The 26,814-nt window shown below is 35.7% G+C and overlaps 1 protein-coding gene across 2 annotated transcripts in view; it reads right to left on the bottom strand.

Moving 5' to 3' along the window:
• Pus7 (pseudouridine synthase 7) overlaps positions 1 to 24,097 on the bottom strand; it is a 34,205-nt gene extending 10,108 nt beyond the window's left edge. The window contains exons 1-10 of one of the 2 annotated variants that reach the window (XM_022076011.2): positions 23,871 to 24,097; positions 19,059 to 19,547; positions 18,331 to 18,434; positions 18,080 to 18,215; positions 10,652 to 10,772; positions 10,318 to 10,524; positions 9,992 to 10,148; positions 7,778 to 7,978; positions 4,302 to 5,395; positions 3,008 to 3,159 (exon numbers count right to left, since the gene is read on the bottom strand). In XM_022076011.2, the coding sequence (XP_021931703.2) occupies positions 3,008 to 3,159; positions 4,302 to 5,395; positions 7,778 to 7,978; positions 9,992 to 10,148; positions 10,318 to 10,524; positions 10,652 to 10,772; positions 18,080 to 18,215; positions 18,331 to 18,434; positions 19,059 to 19,533 (2,647 nt within the window). In that variant the 5' untranslated portion in view covers positions 19,534 to 19,547; positions 23,871 to 24,097. Of the gene's footprint in view, positions 1 to 3,007; positions 3,160 to 4,301; positions 5,396 to 7,777; positions 7,979 to 9,991; positions 10,149 to 10,317; positions 10,525 to 10,651; positions 10,773 to 18,079; positions 18,216 to 18,330; positions 18,435 to 19,058; positions 19,548 to 23,803 lie in introns of both variants that reach the window. The other variant, XM_022076012.2, reaches the window with a different exon arrangement.
• Between the last annotated feature and the right edge of the window lie 2,717 nt (positions 24,098 to 26,814).

Consider the following 26,814-nt stretch of genomic DNA (forward strand, 5'->3'; position numbering starts at 1 on the left):
AGCCACGAAAACCTCAAATCCTACAACCTGTACCTTATAATAATTTCATCTCTGAACATGACTGTACTCCATTACAATGTTTTATAAAGGCTGCATACAATCAAACCAGCAAGTATCTCTTTGTCAGTCAATGCACAGACATTCTGGTATTGTTACATTTCCATGCCAAGTTTGTTAAAGATCAGCACAAGATACTTCGATAGCCTGTGCAGGACTGCATAGGCATTCACTCTGTATACAGCAAGTTTTATAAACCAAACAGTTTATTGATAACACTTTTCATTAAGCCTATTTAGTAAGAGCCTCACTTTAATGAAATAAAAGCCATTTCCACAGAGACTGACTAAATACGAATTTCAATGATCTCGTAAAGCATAAACAATCTGATCCATTTCTTATTAAAAATGGTCTGAACCAAGGACATGCTTTTATCACCAATGCTTTTCAACTTTGCTTTAGAGCATTCCATTAGGGAAGTCAAAATCTGGAGGGATTAGAAATTGACAGGAAACATCAGTTTTGTTTTAGTTGGCATTTAAACAGATTCAAAGCGCAGAATATTAAAAACGCAGTGCATTTATTGCACTTTTTACGCTAGAACCTTCAAATAAAAATCCTATTACTTGTGAGAATGAACCTATATAAGAAGTTTTATAACAATCAGTCTTTATATACATAATTTACATTTGTTTTCAGTTAGATTATTTCTGCATGTTTCAATTGTTTATTATTTAAAATTAACGCCATACTGCTGTAACGGTCCAAATTACATCTTCTGCTGAGGTAATTTAATCATACTATTAATATTTAATTTCTTATTATTTTATTAATCTGAATTTGTTTTAGTTTTCTTTACAAAATTGTAACTTTGTGTGGTGTTTGGAGTGTAGTATGGGATGGATACTTCCATTTCATGGCATCTACCAAAGTGTTTAAGACACAGAAGTGCGAGGACCTTCGGTTCCCGGAAGTCTTGGTTTTAACTCTAATGGGTAATAAATTGTCATAAATTGGGTGTTATCACCCCTCTTATGAATTGGTACAATAACTGATTCCTTCCACTGCTGTGCATTTCCTCCTTATTCCATATAGAGCAAATAAGTTTGAGTATCTCGAACACAACATTTTGCCTCCTGTTTTATTCAATTTGACCAGAATCTGATCAGTACCCGGGGATTTATCATCTACCACCTGCTGTCTAAAAATGAAATAATTAAATTATACAAAAGTAGAGTTTCACCATTGAATGGGAATTAAATTTGGCCTCTCACAGCAAGGAAAGAACATACATTGAGGGTATGGGAGAAAATGGTGTGAAGGATAATATGTGGGATGCGCACAGCTGCTACACACATGGAAGAGATTAAATAAAAACCTGAAGGGAAGGGGCCACTTGAAAGACGACGGTATAGACACTACTAAAATTTCTTTCTATTAGAGAAAGGGCAGAAGTGTAGGCTGGATTCAGAAAGGCAGGCTAGACACCAGAATTGGGCTCTTTTGAACTTTTGGGCTCCGTAAAAGATGGGAAATTTTCTGACTAGCTGGGCAACTACTAGCTTCTAAGTAAGGACACTCAGCTTCATGGGGTTAGGTTAGTTAGTTTGGTTGGTTTGTTGATCACTTACATCTAATATAATTTATAAGAAGCCACTTTTGCTCAAATTTTTGGTCAAAGTCAAACTCATTTGTACATTTCCTATATTCCTCTAGTGACAACACCACATTTATCCAAATTCCATGTGCAACTTTCTTCTAAAATTGGAGCTTAATATAAAACAGACACAGGTCATATTCATGAATACGGTTTAAGTAGCACAAAATGCAGCAGCAATAGACTTGCCAAAAAATTGTTCACAAGTTGTATTGGCTGCTATATGAAACAAGATATACAGCCTTCAAAATTTCACCTTTTGCTTGCAGCAGAAAGTAAGGAGTGGTGGCAGACTGTCAACAGCTGCAAACCAATACAAGACGGTCCTTGCCAAATGCAGCATTATAAGCAACACTATTCATTCATATGAAACAGGTTTTCAGTGCTTTTAGGATCAAACAAAGTTACTGCTATCAATTATATTATCCATAAAAAATTGAGGATTATAAGAAAAGCAGAACAAACAGAGAATTATCGTAATGCCAGAAAGTTTCATGTATGTAAAAGCTGCATCTGGGATGAGGGAGAAAAGCTCTTTTACTACGAAGTACAATCCTGACTGGGCTTATGAGCAAAAAGCAAAATTTTCAGAGGTAAATGAAAAGTTTTCTTCTTATTTAAATGAGATGTGGAAGACTGGTTATGCAGTATCATGTGAAATGCGGCAGTTGAAGGACAGAAGAGAAACTAAATCCAGGGTTTCAATGAAAACTCAGGGTGGTTAGAAGTACTTCAAACAAAAAAAAAAATTAATGTGCAAGACAGCAAACAATTATTGAAGAAAGGCTTTCTAATACATGCGAAGAAAAACTGCTAGAATTCCATTTACCAGTACCATACTCTGGAACGCTGATGATAATGAGATAAATTCAAAGAGAAATGATAAGATCATTGAAGAACAGCAATAATAGTAAGTATGCTATTATACTGTTCCCAGTAGTGGCTGCAGTTCCAAAACGACATGGTCTGTCCCCTTTACAACAATAAAAATAGAAATAACAGTAATGATGGTAGTATATATTCAGCCATCACGAACGTCTGTGACTTGCCACGTAAATACAATTTATTTTATAAACATTAAAAAAGTGGATGTGCATCTTATTTGGGGATGTGTGATATTTGGATAAATCGAGTAATACGAAGCACACAACATTTGATAAACAGCAACTGGGCAGGCTGCGAGAACCTTCAGACTGTAGACCAAGCTTAGTTACTGAAATGCTGTAAGATATGTTATACAACCACTGCTTGCAATTAAGCATCTTCATGTATCATTAGTATCCATAAAGCCCATTATAAGGCAATTTACTCATGCTCCCAGACTTTTCAACAAATGTGCACATTAACAATTACCTGGGTCATCCTTTGGTTCCGGAACATTCTTCAGCTCATCTAAATCAGACTGAATCAACGTAGATGTCAGGCTGGAATACTGCATTGTTTTCCAGGTAAGGTTTTCTGGTCGCACAATCATGCGTCGGTAGGTGCCACTCACTGAATATTGCCTGCAATATTATAAAAAAATACTGTCATTTGGGTTCTAAATTTAAGCTCAGATTTCATCAGGCAATATCTTCACAGCCCTGAAATTTGACACAAATCAATATAGGGCATGCTTAAGACATGGCATTACTATTTCAATCAGCAAAAAAAATGTGTTGGATAAACTGAGATAAGACAGTCATGCATGTCTATGTACATAAACACAAACCTGATACACTTTAGAAAGGTAGGACGTTTCCCCAGAGTAAAATGCACAATGACAGCACTAATTATTTAATCTATAATATTTGTCTGTCAATAAAAAATGTAAGTAGACTCTGTGGCTCTTACGCTGGTAACAATACAAGCACACTTTTTTTCTACAGTAGGATTTATTGGCTAGACCATTGAATATTCAAAATGCTAAAGATGTGAAATACAGAAAAAATAAAACACCAGAATCTTCATGGTCTGTGTTACTGTGAGATCTCCACCATGTCCCAGTCTCAAGAAATTTTTCAGAGGAGTTACCCTTCCACACATCACTGACAATTATAAACCTAAAACCAAGTCCTACACCAACAGTGACCTGTGACGTCATACTACAATCATGCAAATAATCACCCAACACCACCAATAAAAAAGCATGTGGATGAATATGGCTTACACAACTTCGGGGGATGTGGTTGATTACATTGCAGCTACTGCCAATGGAGTTTTAGTTATAAAAACCTGACATCTTAGACATCATATGGAGTTTATATAAATTAAACATAAACCAAAGAAAATAAAACTGAATGGACATTCATCATACTGAACATTATAAGATTCATGGCGCATTTTTATAACCGCTATTTAAACCCTTATTTTCATAACATCACATTCTGAATAAATGTTTGGGCACAACTGTGATTTACAGCACATTACATAAGAAAGGGAAGCAGACACACAAAAGCAAGGGCATGAAGAGACAATAACAAAGAACTCTGATTATTTTCCTTATTAACATAAACAGATGCTCAAGTGAAATGATAAAAAGAAAAAAATTACTTAATCAGTTTACTATTAATGTATTCCACTTCTAGATATTTTGTGGTAATGTGCTTCTCTCCTTCTTATTTTATCTAATATACTCTGCAGCACTAGTAACGCAAAGTCTCCTCACCGGACATTCTGCTTCATTGCCGTAAACGAAAGCCCATCAACAGACAACAGCTCCTCGTACCATTCTTTAACCACATTATTTGGGTATATGACATTATGACCTGGAAGGGGTAATACTATATCTTCTATTCTTGTATTCTCCAAATCTTCTTCAGTTATGGCTCGCACAGAAGGTGTCCTCTGATTATATTCAATGAGCGCACATGGCTTAGATCCCTCTGGATTCTCTTCTGCAGTACCTTCACCAGTATTCTTTTCCCTGTTGCTCTCTACAACCCTTTGTGTAGCTTCTCTTTCTTTAGGTTCCTCTACACTGCCTGTGTTCCCAGCAGTTTCATCTACAGCATCTTTTATGTTATCATCAATGTCTGACTTTGATGTATCTGCAGCATCTCTTACGATGTTATCATCAATGTCTGACTTTGATATATCTGCAGCATCTCTTACGATGTTATCATCAATATCTGGCTTTGATGTATCTGCAGCATCTCTTACGATGTTATCATCAATGTCTGACTTTGATGTATCTGCAGCATCTCTTACGATGTTATCATCAATGTCTGACTTTGATGTATCTGCAGCATCTCTTACGATGTTATCATCAATGTCTGACTTTGATGTATCTGCAGCATCTCTTACGATGTTATCATCAATGTCTGGCTTTGATGTATCTGCAGCATCTCTTACGATGTTATCATCAATGTCTGGCTTTGATGTATCTGCAGCACTATCACCACCTTTTATGATGTTAACATCAACGTCTGACTTTGGTGTAAGATCAGTTTCTGCCTCATTTATGTCTTTTTCTTCTGTGCTGCAAGTGTCATCTGCTTCAATATCGTCTGCTGTGTTTGGGGTGTTTCCTGCTTCTTTTGCAGCTTTTTTTGCTTTCTTTCTTGGTCTTTTTGGGAACTCATCTGATGCAACAACAGTTCCTTCCTGATCAACCACCTCTTGATAATCATTGTTATCAACAAACACCAAGTCTCCAACTATAGGTTGTAATCCAAATTCCTTTATTCTGCGAGAGACAATTTTGTTCCACACCAAACTCTGATATGAATGCAAGTACAGCAGACGAGTGTTCCGTGGAATCTAAACAAACAATAATTATGAATTAGTATTTCAAATTACACTACCCAATATATTCAACTAATAAACACATATAAAGGAACATATTTGTTGGTATATTAATCAAAAGGAGCAAAAAATCATTTATAATAAATCATTCTGGTCACTACTATTCTCAACTACTTCTGATCATTTGTTTTCTTCAAAATTGAAAGATTTGCAACAAGTTCATAACTTTTTAGGATTCCTAAAAATCACTGATTTTAAAGACATCCTGCTACTTGATGCCATGGCTGTATACTGAAATTCCTAAGCATCTGCACAATAGTTCAATAGTTAAGTGAATCCCCAATTTATATTACATATACATATATATATATATATATATATATATATATATATATGAATACATGAAACAAAAATGGAATAAACATCACTAGCAGTGTTTAGCAGAAGAAAAAAGTACAACATAAACTCCCAATGTCCCACCAGACGCACTTCCCAAGGCCCTCACAAGGGCTACACTTCGAACCCTCTCTCTCTTTTTCCTTTCTCTCCCTCTCTCTCTCACACACACGCGCTCCTATTGGTCCACACCCATACCTGATTTGACACCTGCTCCCATTGGCTCCTATAAACCTAGCCCCACCCACCCAATTGGAACATTCATCACCCTGATGACGGAGGCAGTATGACCTCTGAAACGTTGGTAAACATTGACCAGACTACACAACGCAACAACCCAGAAGACAGAAATCTTCATACTCTGATGACGGAGGCAGTATGACCTCTGAAACGTTGGTTAACATCTACCAGACTACACGGCGCAACAACCCAGAAGACAGAAATCTTCATACTCTGATGACAGAGGCAGTATGACCTCTGAAACGTTGGTGAACATCGACCAGACTACACAACGCAACAACCCAGAAGACAGAAATCTTCATACTCACCGCTGTGAAAACCTCAAATCATACAAGCCTGATCAAATTGTAGACTATAAATCAACGTTTGTATCAAGTACCAGTCCATGATAATACTAATAACTACACAAAATATAACTAGTTTTGTCTAACAAGCAGCAGCATGACTGTATATATAATTATTCTTAGCTAGATTTCACAAACATTGCTACCCGAAGAGAACCCATGTGAATTTTTTTAATATTTTTGTGTAAAAACTGGATTACATCATATTCTACAATTGAATTTGTTTAGCATGGAGCGCTATGGGAGGTAATATAAAATATGCAGTTGTAGACGTGGCAACATCACTTGTGCAAGTGGCCATCAGACAATGTAAGAAACTTGATCTTCAAAATATAAGACGGTTCCTCCCCTACTAACAATATTTTGGTGCTACTGGAGTGAACTATAATAATTTAGTCTGCATCAGTTTATTTGCCATCAGCACTCAGCTCATTATGGCTCAGTTTAAATGATGGGATGGCCTTCACCTGTCAAGAAACATTCTACATGGTGCTGTTTGCTGCACACCGCTCACACTGTGCAGACTACGGAAAATGTTATCTTGGATGGTGAACAAAGCATGTGCAAAATGTGTCATAATGACTTGTGGAAGACACAGACATAAATGGCACACACAATAATAATGGAAATAAAATGATTAAGGCAACTGTAAATGTTCAAAGTCTCAAAAACAAAAGATTTTATGAGAAGCAAAACAGGTAAACATGGTATTCACGCCATGGTAAGAAACTTTTAAATGAGTTATAGCTATGTCTAAGACTGGAGAAAAAGAAAAATGTTTTTCTACAAATTAGTAGTTGGGGACGGAGGGGTCTCTTCATGAGCAAAATGCAAAATTTCTAAAGGTAAAAAAAAAAAAACTTTATTCACACCTAAAAGGGAGAAGGTAACAATTTGGTTATCTGGTGTCAAGTGAAACGTGCCACTTGAAGGATTTAGAAATTGCAAAGAACTGAATCTAAGGTTTCAACAGGCCCAGGTTTCTTGCATTAGTTCTTTAAGTGAAACAATCTGTGTAAAACAGCAAATTAATATTGCACAAAGGTTTTCTAACGCATATGAAGAAAAAGATGTCTATATATTGTAATTTAGTAGTTTTTTTGTTTTTAGTATCAGTTTCACTCAAGCAATTGTTTTCTTAAAACCACCATAAAAATGGTGGTGCACATCATATTCCAGGACTCACATTTACAACACATACCCAGTCCTACAGATAATAAATAACCTACTTTACAATTATTTTAATATCACGATGTACAGCAAACAGAAGATCTCAATTTCCTGTGACCTGCTACCAAAGGTTCTCAGCATGGCAAAGTGACCATGTTTAAATGGTCAGAGAATTAAGATATGTAAGCAACTCTTCCAGTTGATATTGTGCAACAATCAGCTAACTATGAGTGTATTCTCAACTTACGTTTTGGAGGGCACCAACGTAATCATCAGGAGCATGCCTGCTCAGACCATACAGGAGCTTAGACTCAATAATATTCATAAAGTTCTTGCGTAACATTTTGGCTGCTTTTCTGGCATCTTTTGTCACCCACCAGTGCTTCCGTGCTCGTTTTATTGCCCACGGTTCATCGGTATTTCTTGGTTTCAAAATCAACTCTATAGCCTGGAAAAGAAAACTAACAATAGTCTTCACATTCTACATTTGCGCAGGTCAGAAGCAAACGATTTTAAGTCATTAAACTTATTCAAAATAAACAAAAGATCTCATTAATTTAGCTGCATGGAAGTAAAATTAAGGATAAGGTAAAAAGTGTTTTATAAAAGCTGTAGCTTGGTAGGATTTGAAACAGCTGCTTAATCACTTCACTTTCACTGGCATAAAACAGTTTCAATAATATATATAAAATCATATTCCACAAACTGAAAACATCAGTGATCCTGACTTACATCCACTAGCTTCTAAATTATCAATTTATAGAGGGCTATCTTCTGAATTGCAGCTCTGTGAAGGCTAATTTACCAATGTTTCAGAAGTCCTTGCTGTCTCCATCACCAGATGGAGACAGCACAGACCTCAGAAACACCAGTAAACTTCTACCAGACTACATGGCACTACAACCCAGATGCCAGCCATCTTCATAATCACTGTCATAAGAACCTCATATGCTACTTACCTATTTAAAGAATGATGATTCAGGCTTTCATTAACAAGGCAGAAGTTTGCTTTAGAAAGATTTGATTTGAAGAAACCCAATGAAGTAGATGCTAAGGGAAGTACAAGGTAGAAATATCCAATAGATTTGTGGCTTTAGAGAACTGAGATGAAAGTTTGGATATTAATAGTGCTTGGAAAAGTATTAAGGACAATATCAGGATATAAGCGAAGGAAAATATAGGATATCACAAATTAAAGCATAGTAAACCATGGTTTGACATTCAGCACCAAAAATTAATAGACAAATGGAAGCAGGTTAATTTAAAATACCTGCAAAACGCAAACTAAATCAGTGGAGATAATCTGAAAAATTAAAGACGTGAATCCAGTAGAATATTTAGGAAGAAAAGGGAATACATGAAAAACTAAATTCATGAAGCTGAAATTAATTATGAAAAAAAAAAGCTTTATACAGAGGCACAAATGAATTCAAGAAAGGTTACCAACCTAGGGGTAATATTATCAAAGATGACAATGGTTATCTGCTTGCAAATCCCTAAATGGTTTTGCATAGGTGAAAAAATTCCTTTAACCAGGTGTTAAATGTTTACAGGGTTGCTATTCAATAATATAAATACTATAAAAGCAAACACAGAAACACTCTTGAGGGATAGTATGGATGTTGGTCGTAGATCATGTCTCACCATCAGAATTCAGGACAGAATCAGAATATAAGGATAAGGTTTGTTTGTATTACAATTTGTTAAGAGTGTTGCACGTATGAAAATATGCAAAGCAATAGAACAGTATGTTAAGACTTAACCATTCAGCAATGGAACATCCAAATAGTCATTTACAACTCCAATTGATATATCTAGATGTGTGATTAGAGGTACTATAGTGCATTCACCAATAAACCAGAACCCAAATGTCACAGAAACATAATTTTTGACACATCTTATAAAATAGGTACATTGATTTCATTGTTTTATTGAGAAATACTTACTTCATATTGGGTTTGTCCTGTAGGGTTTGGGGGGTGAGTCATGCAGTTCCTACTGGGAACCAAGAAGTGACAGTTACATTCTGCTTTGTCAGCAAATGCACTGCACAGTACTGCCACACTATAGAGACTCCCTGTTTGTTCCATGATTCACACTAACATGTTTTAGGTACAAATTTCTGAAGTTATATAACTAGCATAAATATATTTACTTTTTCCAGCATGAGAAATACACTGTTTCTCATTCCTTTGAATACATACAAATTTAATTAGAATTACTGCAGTATAAATTGTACACAGCAAAAACTTAAATTATTTGCCATTTGATTTTGGGGGCAATCTTTACCCTACCAAATGTTTAATGGCCTTAACAAATATTCATTACAAGGACATTGTCTAGTGGTTTGATGTTTAAATATGTAATTTAATAGACTCAACCCACTATCATGCATTCATTTTGTATGATGTATGCAAAGAATACACAAAGGAGCTCCGGGTTCTATACTGGATTAACTCACCTCTTTCCACTCTCCCAAAAGCAAAGCTCTTCCTACTTCTGGTGTAGGAACAGATGATGAGCTTCCAAATCTTTGCAGACCATAATAATTTATAAAACCTTTCTCTTTAAGGTTAGAGACTGCTTCTTCAATCTGCTCATCTGTTCCAGTCACATTCCTAGAGAGGAAAAAAACTACCTATATTGAAATTCCACATTCTACATAGCAAAGTTGTGGTTCAATGAAAATGTGGAAGATGCACATGAAATATAATATGCAAAACTAATGTAACAGTCACTCATGTACACAAGTAAAAAAATAGTAAATGATGATATTAACACACTTACCGCAAAGAAATTCTGAACCTATTTCCTTTAAGGTCTCCCAATTTTAAGCATGTTGGTTTATAGGTGTAATTTCCTAGTTTAACACCTTTCAATTCTTTACTCAGTTTTGCCAGTTTTGCTGGATCAATTTTAAAGACACTCATCATCTGGCTAGTCATGGCTCGGCGGTCCTTCGTACCAGCATAGGTTATAAAATTTGGCTTCACCCTACAAAATTAGTTATAAACTTCAACACCATTAGTATTCTAACCTAAGATATGTTGAACACAAGAAAGAACAAATATTTTGAGTACAGAAAATAAAACAGTCAAATGAACTTAACTAATAACTTTACCCTAATTTTCCTGCAAGGTAATTTACAGTTTCCTGTGTATCCATATTCTCCTTGTGCAGAACAAAGTGAACATAAACTCCACCTCTGTCTGCAGGCCAACGAGACCGGCGGTCTTGCATCACTAAACATATTAAGAAACCATGTCTTCATATTAATACTCAAAAATTATTTGTTTTAAACAAAGTTTACTCTTACCATGTTAGTAAGTTACACTAGCTTGCTCAATGACTATGGTTCTGAAAGTGTAGACTGAACCAACACATACCTTTAGATCATTACATAATACCTCTATAAATCAGAACACTTCAGGTATCGTGATGTAACAAATGCAGTGCTCAGTATTGTATCTCTCACACACTACAGCAGAAAAATATACTTAAAAAACTTCACAGCATGAACAAAACAAATCCATTTTGTTACCATCTCACAGGAATTGTGAGAAACCCTTAATTAATAAACCAAAAAGCACATATTCTGAATGGTATTTAGTGTGCACTATAATGCTTTATACTGACAGCAGTTTAGAAATGGGATGTAGGGGTGCAAACTAGGTAACAAATCTCCATGTTCATAAAAGGTGAAGAATTTCTTAATCAGATGAATAAGTTATCAGTTTCTCAACTCCATGTAATGATATACTAATTTACTCTAGATATTGTAATAACCTTCACTGCAATATGAATGAAAATCTAGTAAACAAAGTGGAAACTGGTCAGTGAAAATTCTTAGTATGAAACTATTGTACCATAACAGTACAGTCACATACAATAAAACAGTGTTCCACAGCACAACGATGAGCAAGTACAAGGTATCCAGCGTGCCATAAATTTTTATAAGAAATTGTGTATTAACACATTATAGTTAGTAAAAGGTAATATCTATCGTATGTAATTAGAATACGCAGTATGCACACATACAAGCATGCGTGCACGCACACAATTTTATTCAACATGTTAAATTTTGTTGTCATGTGCCTGCATTCTTGTAGGGCAAGGATTTATATGTATACATATTTATGGTCATATAAAAAGTCATACACCCTTTTCATGATACAAAATTCTGTGGTGTGCCATTATGTAAAGATTTTTTTAAATTAAACAGGGTACAGCAGTACATGTAGCACAAGTTTTAGGAGCAAAGTTATACTTAAAAGCTGCTTCCACTTTGTCTGCACCGCACAAGTATTTACCTACCTACTTTCTGATCCACAGAGTAAAAGTTCTATAAGTTAGGAAAGGCAGTATGCAGAGATGGTGCAAGAGCACAACTATTTTCAGTAAAGAAATAAGGCATGGGACATAATTACAGTTATTTGTTTTATGTATGAGGGAGAGTCAAATGAAAACCTTAAACATTTTTTCACAGCTTATATATTTCAGATAGCTTCAGTACTACTTTGCCACTTTTTAATAACGTTTCTTTTCAGATCATCTAACTGACTTGTACCAGATCTTAACAAGCCCGTTCCAAAATAAAGGCTAAAAATAACAGGTATTTTCTTGAAACTGCAGTAGACTATTATAATTACCATAAAAAGTAACAGTTGCCCATCTCTAGTATCAATACCCCTCAGGTAACATACACATAAGATAATTAGGCCCATAGGTTATTTAGAAATACTGTTTCAACTACATTATACAGCACCATAAGAGCTCAGAAGTTGGACATTAACAGGAAATATGCACAAATTTGGAAAGGTAAAGTCAGTCTATTTCGAGGAATGTTTCTGGCTGGCGCATGTCTGGCAAAACTGAGAAAATTCATGATAAACTTAAGTTATGACACACAGTATCCCTGCCAAAATTCAAACTGGGTGTCTTCCAAACACAAGTCTATAGCGTCATCACAGCCACCACGGCCAGTTGAACTGCTCATGATCTGCATGAATTCCACGTTCAACATGTGGTATTAAAATAACGACATGGACAGTCGCATTGATCATATCTTTATCTCTCACAGTATGAGAGAACATCACACACCCACCCACATCAATTCCATAATTAGTCTGTCATTAGTCACAGCACTGAGCACATTAATTTTATACTGTCATGCGTTATCAGTATTTTGTCTGGAAAAAGGCTATTTGACAACTACGAAGACAGAGTTTAAGCTAGTAGTGATAAAGCTCCAATTTCCAAGTTTGTCAATTACAAGCTGTTATCTGACAAAGTTATATGTTACTCTGTGTACATTATCCCACAGGTTTACAAAATTTTATTCTGCATCCCCTTCATGCTCACTCGCACCATCTTTACTACTCTTCTAAATTGCATTGTAACCTTTAAGATTTATTTATTATTTATTTAGTGTTCTGTCTGGCGACAGGTCCATATGAACAGGATCCTTCCATCCTTTTCTCGGACTGGGACCTGTTCATATACGTTCTTGGCAGATGATCCAGAAGTGGTTTGCCATTGCCTTCTTCTGTGTGTGAATGGAGTAATTGTTGGGATGCCACGGAGAAACCGGGGAAGCCCCCGGAGGAAAACTCCGTGGTGCCTAGACCACGGCCTTGCCCAACACAAGTTATAAATTCGGGCACCGCCGGGAATCGAACCCGAGACCCCCAGGATTACAAGGCCAGCGTTCTAACCGCTAGACCACCGTGGCCATTTAACCTTTAAGATACGGAAATTTAAATTTCCTGGCACAAACTCACGGTCAAATTAAATCAGCATTTAAATGCTTTGTAGTACAGAGGACAATAAAACAAACTGTAGTCTATTCTTTGCAACTGTTTTCAAAATACATTGTAGAATATTAAGGATGAATCACTTTTGTCTACGCTGAAGTTTCTAAACAGCCTAGCAGCACAGTTTACATACCTTTTCCAATTCTGATTCCATGATTTCTTGTTTATTCTTTGAAATATTGAAAAACAGATGAATTAGAGTGGCAGAAATTTTCTAATGCACTTTATCATTGCTTCATTATGATGCAACTTTTGTGGTAATAAAATCAGATCACCTCGTTAAAGCTGATAGCTGAAGAAGGAAATGCACAACCTATCATGGGTTCTAGTCAGTTGGTTCAATAATGTAAACTGTTATTTCTGTTCTCATAATTCTTTGTTGGCGCACTGACAAACACTCTGAATACTATATGTTATTAAAGTGATCATAAATGACTGATAACCCATACAGGAATAGTAGTCTAATCCATGCAGATTTACACATGTATTTGTGCCACTTCCATTCTGAAACTAATTTCAAGCTAATTATGTAGCATACTGCTTCACAAGAAAAGCTCATTTAAACACAAGGTTCTGTTATTTCCCAGATATATGCTCCAGTGGGACAAAGTAATAATTATGTAAAACACAAAGAAAGATCCAAGTCTATTAGTTTCAACTGCTGGAGTAATAGATAAACATAAGAACAGGAAAAAACTAAGCCATCTAAATCAAGTCAGGCAAGTGATAACAATGTTGACTTGTGTTACGGAGGTGCCAGTTTGAATTCTGACCGTGGCACAGACTATTCCGACCGAGGAATTCTGTCCTCTCTCTGTCACTCCAGGTGAATGATTGGATAATACATTAAAATGAACCATGACTTTCTTCCAAATCGTTTCTGGTTCACTAATATCACTACATAAAAAATAAAAAAATGTAATATTTGTATCAGATGAAGTATGATCAAAGATACGGTCCACATTAGAACAGTCTTCCATGCCCACTTAAAGACAGAATCTTTCGGTACTTACATTTCACCAGTTCACTGACAATAAAAATTAGCCACATAAGAGAAAACAAAAATGATGACAGACCATGCTAAATAAGACTAATAACTAACTAACTAACTAACTAACTCCCTGGTAGCAGAACCCGCTGACAACACCAAAGCCCGCCACCGGCCACAATCCTGCGCCAACTCCATCCATTTGCCATCCTCACAACCCACCTCCCTAAGATCCATCTTGATGTTATCCTCCAATCTCCTTCTTGGTCTGCCCAGTGGTCGTTTTCCTGAAGGATTCCCTACCAATATTCTGTATGCACCCCTTGTCTCACCCATGCGTGCTACATGTCCAGCCCATCGGAGCCTCCTAGATTTCACAATCCTCACTATGCTAGGTGACTTGTACAATACACACAGCTCGTGTTCTAAATTCCCCACTTATTTCATCCCTCTTAGGACCAAATATCCTACTGTGCACCCTGTTTTCAAACTCTTGTAATCTATGTTCTTCCTTCAAAGTAAGAGAACATACTAACATTAAAGTCAATGATGCACATGCTTAATGTAACATCTTAAATGTTCAGCAGTGGTCAAAGTCATTCATTTCATTCTGAAAACTACAGAGATAAGGGGCAGAGTACTTCCCTGATTATCCAGGCAATGATGGGAAGAAGCAGGAATAACTGAAAACAAGGATAATCCAAAATATTTTGTTTGGTGCACTAACAGAACTTCACAAATTGCTTTGTATTCTTTCAAACAACTGACGTCTATCTTATGAAACAGTTCGAAAGGGTCGCTTGTTTCTGCAACTCCTCCACATGATGGTACAAACTTCACTCCTTTCTTTGTTAGGAAAACTTCACAAATCATCTCATTCTTGACCTGAAGGAAGTTTCCTCCATGACCAAGACAGCGTTACTGAATTCACGGAAGACCATAATTTTCTTCAGGCTGTCATCTTCATCGTCAAGAGTTCTGAGAAGATCAGCCCAGCAGTGTAGTTTCATAGACATAATAACTACCCATAATTTATGGTTATTTCTGCTGCTGAATCTCCATTCTCAAAAATTTCAGTCCACTCAAGCTTCTGTTTTACTGCTAGAGCAATTTTCTGATTACTTTCAGCCACTTTCTACAGTGTTAACTATCATTTTCACCTGATACACAATACAACATAACTGAATTGACTGTTATGACTCTCTTACACCTATTCCTCAACTTATGAACTTCCGATTTACAAAATTTCGTTGCAAGAAACTACGATGTTTTAATTGGAATTTCAAATACTGCTTTACACGGTTAAATAGGTAACAACTATCACACTACCATTCTTATGTTTTATGATTACACGGTACTGTAACCTATCAGGGAAAAATTAGTGAATCTTGTGGGAGTTGGAAACGAGTCAGAGTTATTTACATTGGCATTAATGACAGTTTCATTTTTGGTTTATCGTGCATGTGTAATCCACACACAGATAGTCGGAAGTCAACTGTGTTTAATTAAAGCCTGTGGATGAGAATAGCAGATCAAAGTGTTGTATAATGTTTTGAAACAGCAATACAGTGTTATGTTCTACAGTTTCCCAATGCGGTACAGCTTTTTAAAACAAAAGCAACTTATCTAATGGCTTGGATTTTTTCCCAGTATAAATCAGGATAATTTCGTATGCTCAATGGACACAGTAAACTCCTAATTATATGGGATAATGAAGGGTAAAAGACGCACAAATAATCGAAAACACAGATAATACAAAAAAATGTTTGGTGCATTTGAAGAACATAAAAAATTACTTAACATCTTTTAAAATAACCAATGTTATTTCATAAACAGTATGCAATGGTCTCTCGCTTTTTTGGCGTGTGCAAACTGTCCGAACTCCTTACAGCAGTATGAATTTCCTTGGCAGCTGTAATGCAACTGTCGGAAATAATGGACAGAAACGCAGTTCAATCTGGTGCCCTTCAATGATGTCTTTTTTCCCCACAGTTAGTAATTTCTGAATGCATTTCCACAACACATTACTATAAGGCAGTCTTTACACAAGTTTTATGCACATGAGCATGTTTCTGGCTTTCAAACCCAAAGGTTCTTGTGGGTAAGCCCTTCCAGTACCAATCACCTTTAGCATTCTCTCTGCATTACCATGACCACTGCAGCAAACCTTATTACCCCACACCAAAACTGACCAGAAAGCGGCCAAAAAAAAAAGAGTGTCGTTCAATCATATCTTTCATACACCCTCCTAGACACCCCCCCCCCCCCCCCCCCCCCACATCTTCCAAAGTGGACAGTAAGGCACAGAAACAGGCTGAAGGTCTATTTCACACATGTTTAAGTAAAAGAAACATGCATGGAAAGCTGAGAGCTTACTATATTTTAAGTGGAGCAGGAGCATATATATATGCACACACACACAAACCATCAGTACCCTGGCAGGAAGATAAACATCCTGATGAAATAACAAGGAAAAGAAACTGTGACTTTTATCAAAGGTGATGATATAAGCAGGGCACTCTTAAGCATCTTTATAGTTCTGTGTGGCTTCAACATTTTGTGTGACAGAAGAGAAAGAATGGCTTAGTGCAAAGAACTATTTTAAATATTCCCGGTCAGGAAAGCTAGCAATGGCTGGGGGTTCGTCGTGCTGACCACAAGTCACCCTATATCTGGTTGGATGATCGTTCACCTCTGCTTAGGCATGTGAACGTGAGGCCAGCAATCAAGCTAGTCGGCTTTGGCTCTCTGGAGCTGTTATGCCACAGATTTAATTTTAATTTTTTATTTTAAATATTCAAAATTTCTTGAAAATTTCAAAACCCACCCATTAAAATGTATGATTTAATTAGAAACAAATCTGTAATAATCGACACAGCCTTCAAAACACATCAGATAAACAGGGTGCTGTTTGTTTTAATGTATAGAAGTTTAAATAATATACTGAGACATACATGTCCCTTTAGGCCAACAACAAAACATTCCACGGAATACACATGTCCCTTCCAGCCTTTAAGAGTTAATGTTCTAGTTAATTTGTCACAAATATTTTAATTCCATACCAAACCAATTACTGCCGGAACATTCTTTGCAGACTGAAACATGAAATTAAACATATAATGCAGAAACATTATCCAAAGGAATTAATACAATACCAATCTGTCTCCATTTGGTAAAAGATGGATCAACTATACATGTAGAGAATATCTGACAAACACACTTCTTTTTTTACCTTGTTATGTGTATGTTTCTGTATATAAATTTACAACTGCATTAGATTTTAACTACTGAAATTCAGAAGCTTGCACAAACATGGCCGAGATTTAACAGTAATCAAATCTACCAATCTCTTCTCACAATCAATTAATATTCTGCAGAGGGAATGCTGAATCTGGAGTAAAGGGCTTCACGGAACCTGCAATATTTTACCACCTGAAACTGCATTCAATTTGCATGGTTCTCCTGTAAATGCTTTCCTTATGTAGAATAGGGAGGAGAAATACAAGATTAAAATTGCTTATCAAAGTTGATGCAGACCTCATAAATTATCATTAGCAGTGGTTTTATAGAGTTAATTTCAACTGGCATTTATCTACAGATACAGACCCAGACTAAGATATAAAAGTCTTGTAGCTAGAACTCAGATCTACCACCTCCAAGACCATGGTTGTATTCTGAGTCCACTACCAGATATATAGCATAATTTTTAAGATCCTCCCATGTCTGAAATACCAGTAAGAGTACTTACCGCCTTTCCTGGTTTTGAAGATTGTGATAAATTTCTTGGACCCTCTATCTACTGTGTTGCTGTAAACCTCTTTTCCAAAGCCATCTTTGATTGCTTCATGGATCTTACGTCTATCATCTTTACTTTTTTCTGTCACCTGACAAAAGAATGGCAAGTATATATTTATCAGCACAGTACATGACACCTTCAATAATGATCACATTTAAATCATAATTAAATGTTAGCAATTATGAGAGAAAAGCTTTCATTACCTCAATTTCAACATAACCCATCTTTGTTTCTACCATTGTCTTAAGCTTTTCCATTATTTCTGGCGTCAGAATTTCAATAACTTCATTTTCCGGTCTCTTATGTTCTGTGGATTAAAAGAAGGCACTCAACATGGGCAGTTTGCTGAACAATATGAAATATAAACACAAACTTATTACGTAAGTGAATTAAATTAAACATAACCTAAAAAATTAACTTATTAGTAAAGAGAGAATTTCAATTATCAGAACTAATGACAAAGTACATTCAAGTATGTCTCTGAATGGTGATAATACATTTGCAATTTCTTAACTGGAGGATCCCTACTGAAGTCTTCATATTTTTAGTGCAGAGTAAACTGTAATTTCCAACCATTATGCCACTTACACATATTATTACAAGATCACAAACACATTTCTTTTGATTTCCGTCTTCTGGGTTGTTGCGCTGTGTAATGTCATTCTGCAGAATTTCTAGCTAGCAAACTGCATCATGAAGTAAAAGTAAGGAAACTGAACAGTTCTCAACCAAGAATTTACAAAAGTTATAATCAACTTTTCAGCCAATCGAATCTGGACTGAGCAAAAATATTTGGAACCCAAACACAGAAAATCCATGTTTCAATGTAACTCACTTGAAATACCTGAAGCCAAATGTAGTGAATGGCTACACTGCATGCATCTGAATGAACAAAAAGGGCATATCACATGTGTCCTTTCCAGTTACTCACCAACATCTACAGGTGGCGCCAAATCAGTCAGCTTTGCTATACTTCCATCAGCAGTAATTTCATTCACGTGAAAATCTGAAAATCTCTGCTTAATAATGCCACTGAAACCTTCATGTGCACTAATATACTCAGTAATACCAACATCTTTTTCCATTAATCTGGACTTCGTTGAGCTTGGAGTTAATGAGTTCTTTGGCCTCTTAGGTTGCTGTTTCTTGGAGACACCACGCCAATGTGGCATACCTCCCCTCATCATTCTAATATTAGGAGTCAATGGAAGCCGAGCTGGAAACCTGTTGATTCCTCTGGGGAAACTGAAGTTTGGTGGGGGGAAAACAAAGTTTCCTGGCGGAAAGAAATTTAGAGGTGGAGGTCTAATATTTCCCCTCTGTTTAAAGTTTGAAAACTGTCGACCTCCACGAAAAGACCTTCCACCGCGTTGATTCCGAAAACCACGATTCATTTCTCTTGTCATTTCAGTAATCCACTCTGAAAATAATGAAAATGAGATGAGAATTTGTAGATTGAAAATAAGTTCTAAGAACATCCTAAATACAAAATATTTAAGTCAGTCCGGATAATAAGCTAATAATTATATTATTTATATGTATTGTAAAAATCAACAGATTTTCATCTATTTAGAATATAAAATAAGCAAACAAACAAACTATTAACACTATAAAAAAACACTAGCGCCACACGTGTTTCAACCTGAATGAATTAATTTCCCTGTTGCCACTGATGATGACCTATTGAGGTTGAAACGCGTATGGCACTAGTGTCTTTTTTACAGTGTTAATAGTTTGTTTGTTTGCTTATTTTATATTCTAATACACTACACGGTATGCAAAGTTTCATCTATTTGCTTCCTTTTAGTCAGGAAATACAGTTTAAACAAGGACCATAGTTTTTATTACTTGATACTCTATAGGAAGTTTTAGCCATGGTCATTGAATGTTTCATTATCATTGCCTTATTTGTTTCATGTATTTATATTCTATTAATAGGACTACAGCAACAATCACATGTAACACTGAGAAGCTAAACCGACCTTATTAAAAGTGGTGGTTTGACGAGAGTAAAAAGTAAAGTTTGTCCCGCTATGTGCCATACAGGCGCTTGGGGTGAGTGGAGGTATAGCTCCTCTCTTTCTTGACCTCAGCACTAATGGGGGTGAGTGGTCAGCATCACGCCCCGGTACACATTGTAGAGGAGGCTGGGTGGGCCCCAGAGCCGGTCTGGACGCAGAGGCTAGAGGAAAAGATCCTCTTCCCCAATCAGGGATCAAACCCCTGTCGTCCAGCCCATAGCTAGTCACTATACTGACTGAGCTATTCCGGCTCATTGGTTTGACGGGAGTATTTAATATTTTATGACACAAAAAACATGAGGCTAGAAGTTCAGATGCTGTATGAACTGCAATGATAAGGGATTCTGTATTTGCGGGGCGATGGGGGGAGGGGACTAGAAACATACTTGAAAAAATTATTTTTATAGAAATTATTAAAAAATAGTCACTTAGCAATTAAAATGTTCAACCAACTCTCAGAGAACTTGTGTTCATATGAGGCAAACAAATCCAGTTCACAACCAATGTTTTTGAGATCCACAACAAAAATAGTCACTTTGCTGGAATTCTGACCATTTCTGAGTTGTACTGAATGTCCTTTTTTTAATGGCACAGCTTATGTATATACCGAATGCAATCACCATTCCAACTGATGACTGCATCCCAATACTTCGGTAAATCTTGCATACCTGTCAACATGCCCTTACTTTTGTAATGTAATGGCCTAGGTCATTAAACAAGCATCTGTTCAATATTTCCAAAATCTATTTTGTGATTCTTCCAACAATTGAAACAGATCTTGTTAGCTCTTTCTATTCATTCCTATCCATAAGATGGGCTACAGAGCATAGCTCTTGGGGTACAATTGCAATGCTAACTGCAAGCATGTGAAGTCTTTTGGTGCAAACTTTCAGAAACGAAGAACATTTCAGAAAATTTCTGAAGCAAACTGACTGTTGTCCTTGCAGGCACTATCAGTTACTATCAGTCCATCCACATCACATGCCATAATTATCATCTTCATTCTTGTCTGTTGTCAGCAGCATTTTTTCAGATGTTGGATGATTCTACTACCTAGACTGTGTCTTCAACTATGATGCAAGATCCTGTTTCCATGTTTAATCAACAATGGTGATCCTCTTAAACATGTTTTCCCTTTCATCCTCAAAATATTTTGGCCAATGCTCTGCAAACACCTTTGAGTTTGCTTAATGGTCAAGAGTCAGTTGATAAAGATTGTACATTACAAAAACTTTTCTTTTCAGTAGTATTTCAGCCAGAATGCTGGAAAGAGAGGTTGATGAAATGTTTGCTTCATGAACAACTTTCTTTGCATGTCACATAACACTCTTCTTCCACAAAGCCTCATGCTCCTAGTTCCTTTGCAATTCTTATGTGGCCAGCACAATGAATCATCTCTATAAACTTCTTGTTGTCCATTGCAAATTCAGTATGGGTTCTTACCAAATAGAGTTTGAATTTCAATGTACCAATGCCAACAGCTATAAGAGACATTTTTAACCTCTACTTCCAAACCCAATTACATGGTAATAATACAAAAAAATAGAAACAAACACACAGATGCTTCAACTTGGAAGTTTGGCTCAGAGACTTCATTACCCTTCTGCCTGCATATAAGTATTGTGCACTGCTTTAAAATGACCCTTATACAATACCCATATTCAACTGGAGGACTGATGGAAATAGGGCCCACCCAGCCACCTATCCAATAGGTACCAGGGTCCTTTCCCAGGGGGTAAAGTTCGGCGGGGGCATGACACGAACCACTTACTCCTAAGAATGATTAGGAGCTATACCTCCTCTCTCCCAAGTGCTTACATAATATATATATAGTGCGGCAGCTTTTACTGAGAGAAACAACAAAAAATAATAAAATCAGCCAGTGAAGTAATAATAACAATTTTGAATTTTCTAAAAATAAAATAATCCCATGTTTCCAATTTATAGTAAATAATGAAAAGTACCTTAACTTTTGTGCTATCAGAATGTGTCACTGAATTAAAGTTTGTTGTATTAATAACCCCCAAACTATACAATTTTCATGTGGGATTTACTGATACTTGGTTTATTTTATGGCCATGTTCCAACTGCATTAATTAAGTAATGTTAAGTGGTAGGACAATTTGTGTATGATGAACTGGATGGCATACTGAATAAAGTGGTTTAGCTGCATTTTAAGATGTTATCCTAGCATTTGCTTAAATGGACTAAGGAAAACAACAAAAATTTCACTCAGCATAGCTGCTCTCTGGGCCAAAAGTCAAACCCATGACATCATAAATACAAGAGTGGTCACTACTCAACCACAACATTCAGTGCTGTGGGATTTGTCTTCCAACACATGTATCATTAGACCGTGTAAAAACAATTTTTGTTTTGGAGACTTCTTATGTTCAGATGAACACAGACTGAAAGAAGAACGAATTTCATTTTCAGTGCTCAAAGTTTCTATATTTATATAATTCAAAACAAATATACACTATGAAGCATAAAAACTCCCAGTTTCCACAATCTATTTCTATTATTTTCCAACATCATCTCAAGTGTTTATTGCCTATTAATAAAGTTGTCAACCATAAATCCCCTTAGAAGCAAACTTATTCTTTTGTTTAATGAACACACCATGATGGTATAATGAGGCCCAAAAATTAAATCTCATGAGATTCTTAATCTCTGGATCTGAATGAACTGAGGGGGATGGACAACTCTGTGTTTCAGATGCCTGCACTGTGCAGGAAACTTTCCCTGCTGCCCATCACCAAGGCTAGAAGGGCTCAATAGTCATCCTATGCATGACAGTGGAAACAAAAATCACCAAATCTGCACAAAAGAGTAAGAAAAGGTCTATCTGGTGAATCAAATAGAATTTCTGATTTCACTACAATATAGAATGGACATGCACTATCAGAGAACTTTGGGCAACATGCCTGGCATATTTAAATTCTTATGTTCATGAGAAACTGAGAGACATTGCATTTACTCTACCCACAAACTTCTATCATATGTGAAACTGCTTTACATATGCATAAACAACACAGAAAGTAACGTGTGTGTGTGTGTACACAGTCTTTACATGTGACCCTACATAAAATATTTGGTTGCAGATCCAAAACATCAATTGTACAGTAAACGAATTCTGTACATAAAATATGTATTCAACAATTTTTAAAAAGAGAATTTTATATTCGACTATGCAACGCCTAATATAATTGTACGATAATTCTGAACATTAAATTTAATAAAGTTAGTATGGCAATACTATAGTTAAGCATACACCACATTCAAGTTCAATAATCTGTGATTCGTGAAACTGGAAAAGAAAGTTGTGTTTCAGCAGCAAATCATCCCGGTGTACTTGCCAGATACCAATCCTAGGACGTTACATTACACCACGTAGAATTTGCAATGTTAAATATAGGAATCTGGCAGTGGGATATAATACACTTGTCAGGCATTTAAATCATTCAATATCCTCTTACATTCCAGAGTATAAAATTCACATTAACATCAACATAATAAAAATCGAAGGTCTGGCATGTCTGTTTATAATCTAACCTAACAATCATAAATATCATAGTTAGCATTCATAAACACATTACTATCTATTGTTAAAGAAAGTCATGAATGATATTACTTGATATCATTAAATTCTTACACTAATATTATAATCCTTGCAGTTTTACTATCATACAAATCAAAGTAACACATGCGTTCATACGTACATCTCCACCGCCAACTCCATTCCACAACTTCACAATGTCACCAACTTAATCCGGTTCTACAAAACATTATGATCTATAAATACAAATATAAACACAAATTATTTATTATTGATGAGTAGTTTAAATTAATTGAGTTCGTACGATACTCTAAATAATTAGTGGAATTTGCACAAACACATTAACTCTATACAATAATATACTGCATAACATTTGAGACGTGTTGGCAACGGCTTTGCTCTGTCTCTCAAAGTTTGAGAGAATCGATTTCATTCCTATCGAGTTCATGAAAGGGTTGCAGTATCATCGAGTAAAATAAAAGGTTTACAACATGCAATATGAGCGAGTATTGCTATTAATTCTGGCCATGTTAAAGGGTCTCTTGTAAACAATGGATGGTGATTCCTCTGACTGCAGATGTAGGATGCCTCCAGATATGGATGGTAGCTGCGAATGTATGGAATAAAAAGTCGGGGATAGCCGACAATGGGTGGTCATTCTGATTAAATGTGTTGCGAACCTTTCTCTCTGCACAACAGATTTTAACTGTTCTCCATGCAAGTGCAGGCTGTACTTGCCAACTGAAGCCTTTGAACAATTAAACCTCTAAGAATATTAAATAGTGTCATCAAAAACATGTGTGTTCATATCGATGTTTTTTCCTCTGTGCTGTCTATGTTTAAATATCAAATGCACAAGCTTAGAATGTTTGAGTACAATTTTAAAAAATAACATATATAGCTATTTTATATACTTTTAGAAAGAGTTGAATCCAACAATTTTTAACTTATATGTATTTATAATTATTGATCTTTACATATTTCGCACATACATGTGAAAGAATCACATTACTACAACATTTAATGATTCACGAAAGAAAACTACAATAAAGTATCATGTGTTTCTACCAGAATCAAGACAGAAGTTCCTACAAACACTTGGTCACAGCTGATTTTTTAGTGTGGACAGAAAGTATTGACAAAAAATGAAACAGTTTGTCACATTGCCAATATTACATCTTCCAGTAGTCAATGTAATTATTCTATTAGAAATTAAAAATGTTATAAAGTATATGCTTCTGTGCTGACTTGTCGGCTCAACACAATACTAGAAAGCATCCTCTCTGAAGTCCAAAGCAGTTTTACGTAGGGTAAATCCTGCTTAGACTGTATTTTCACAAAAACTCAACTTGTCGATAAACGAAGAAAATTTTATACATATTTAGCTTTCATTGATTTTAAAAAAGCCTTCAATAAGGTTAACAGAAACAAACTCTAGGAAACTATGATGCAAAAAGGTATACCACAACACCTTATCAAAGTTAGTCTATTTGCCAATAAAATGTCCAAGAGTGGCAAACGAAATGAAGTTCCCATTTTATAATAAACGCTTCCATAACCAATAATTTACTATTTGCTGACAATCAGGATTTACAAAGTACTGCTTATAAATATAAACTTCAAAAACAAAAGTAATATCTTTTAGGGGTGCCGCCCCAATCCAAACTAAAATTATTATTGATAATGAAACCATAAAACAAGTTACTAATATCTTTTAGGGGTGCCACCCCAATCCAAACTAAAATTATTATTGATAATGAAACCATAAAACAAGTTACTGACTTTAAGTGCCTGGGCCATATTTCATACAATAAAGTCAATGACACCATCAACAAAATAAATAAAAAAGTTCAACTACATGTGTGGAATAATAAAATATGTCTTCAAACAAGTAAAGAAATATGCCTAAAATTGTATAAGATAATGGTACTTCCTGCACTAATTGGACTCTAACAAAGACACAAATGAAACAATTTTAAGCAGCGGAAATGAAATGTCTACGACATGCAGCGGGCTATACACTTCTGGACCGGAAGTGAGGAGATAAGACAGAATTGAAGTCTTTAAATTAACCAGCAAAATAAACCAATACAGAAATGATTGGTTAGAACATTTGTGCAGAATGGACTACTGCCATATTCCTAAACATCTACAACGTTATCAACTAACCAGGAGTGTAGGATGCCCAAGGAAACGCTGGAAGGACCAATTGTAGTTGTGTATATGATTACATGAGATAGGAACAAACCAATTAGGTTTAACCGTTGTTGCACCTGCACATAGTAACAGGACAATTTTCTTCATGATTTAATTTTCATCACTCCTTTGTGTACAAAATGAATTTCTGTATCTTCCATAATTTAAATATGTATGTAATATCAGGAATGAAAAACACTACTCATCTTGTACAGCTAAGTGCCTGACACTGAAAAAAACTATTTTCTTTGTCTTCTAATGTGATAAAATCATATTTGAATATTGCATCATGCATTTATTTAGCTATAAATAAGAAATCTCACAAGTTTTAAATTTTAATATTAACTTTTCTTTTCGCACCGAAACCAAACATTGTGTGTACAAATTCCATCTGCATATTTTAGATGGATGTACAACAGGGTTGTTCCTAAATTATAAGCATTAATTCAAATTTACATGGTACCCTCTAATTTGTATGAAATCATAAAGTATTATTGGCAAATATGAGTTAAAGTAAATAGAGTCAGGAGGTTGCACAAACCAACAAAACTTCTGTGAACTACTGCTGCTGTTACAAAGTTCTTAGAACATTGCAATAGACACTGGAAATGACTTTCCTAGTAATTACTGTGATTTCTGCAATGTTTTGCATCACAGAATGTTATGCAGACAATTCTAGAAATGTGTAGAATATTCTCAATTACTGCAACAGAACAAAATGAAGCTATCATAAAAACATTACAAGGCTGGGCCATTCAAGAGAGTCAGATCAGAAGTTTTTTATACAACTTCTAATACTAGTCAATGGGCATGTATTGCTCTTTAATTGAAATTCCACATTGCATGTCAGCATCGTGTATATGAAGTAATTCTACGAGACATCTTGAATCACTGACACAGATCACCGAGTG

Source organism: Zootermopsis nevadensis, unplaced genomic scaffold, assembly GCF_977971745.1.
Source record: "Zootermopsis nevadensis isolate Lab colony 2312 unplaced genomic scaffold, Znev_1.0 Znev_ptg000011l, whole genome shotgun sequence".
Taxonomy (NCBI): Eukaryota; Metazoa; Arthropoda; class Insecta; order Blattodea; family Termopsidae; genus Zootermopsis; species Zootermopsis nevadensis.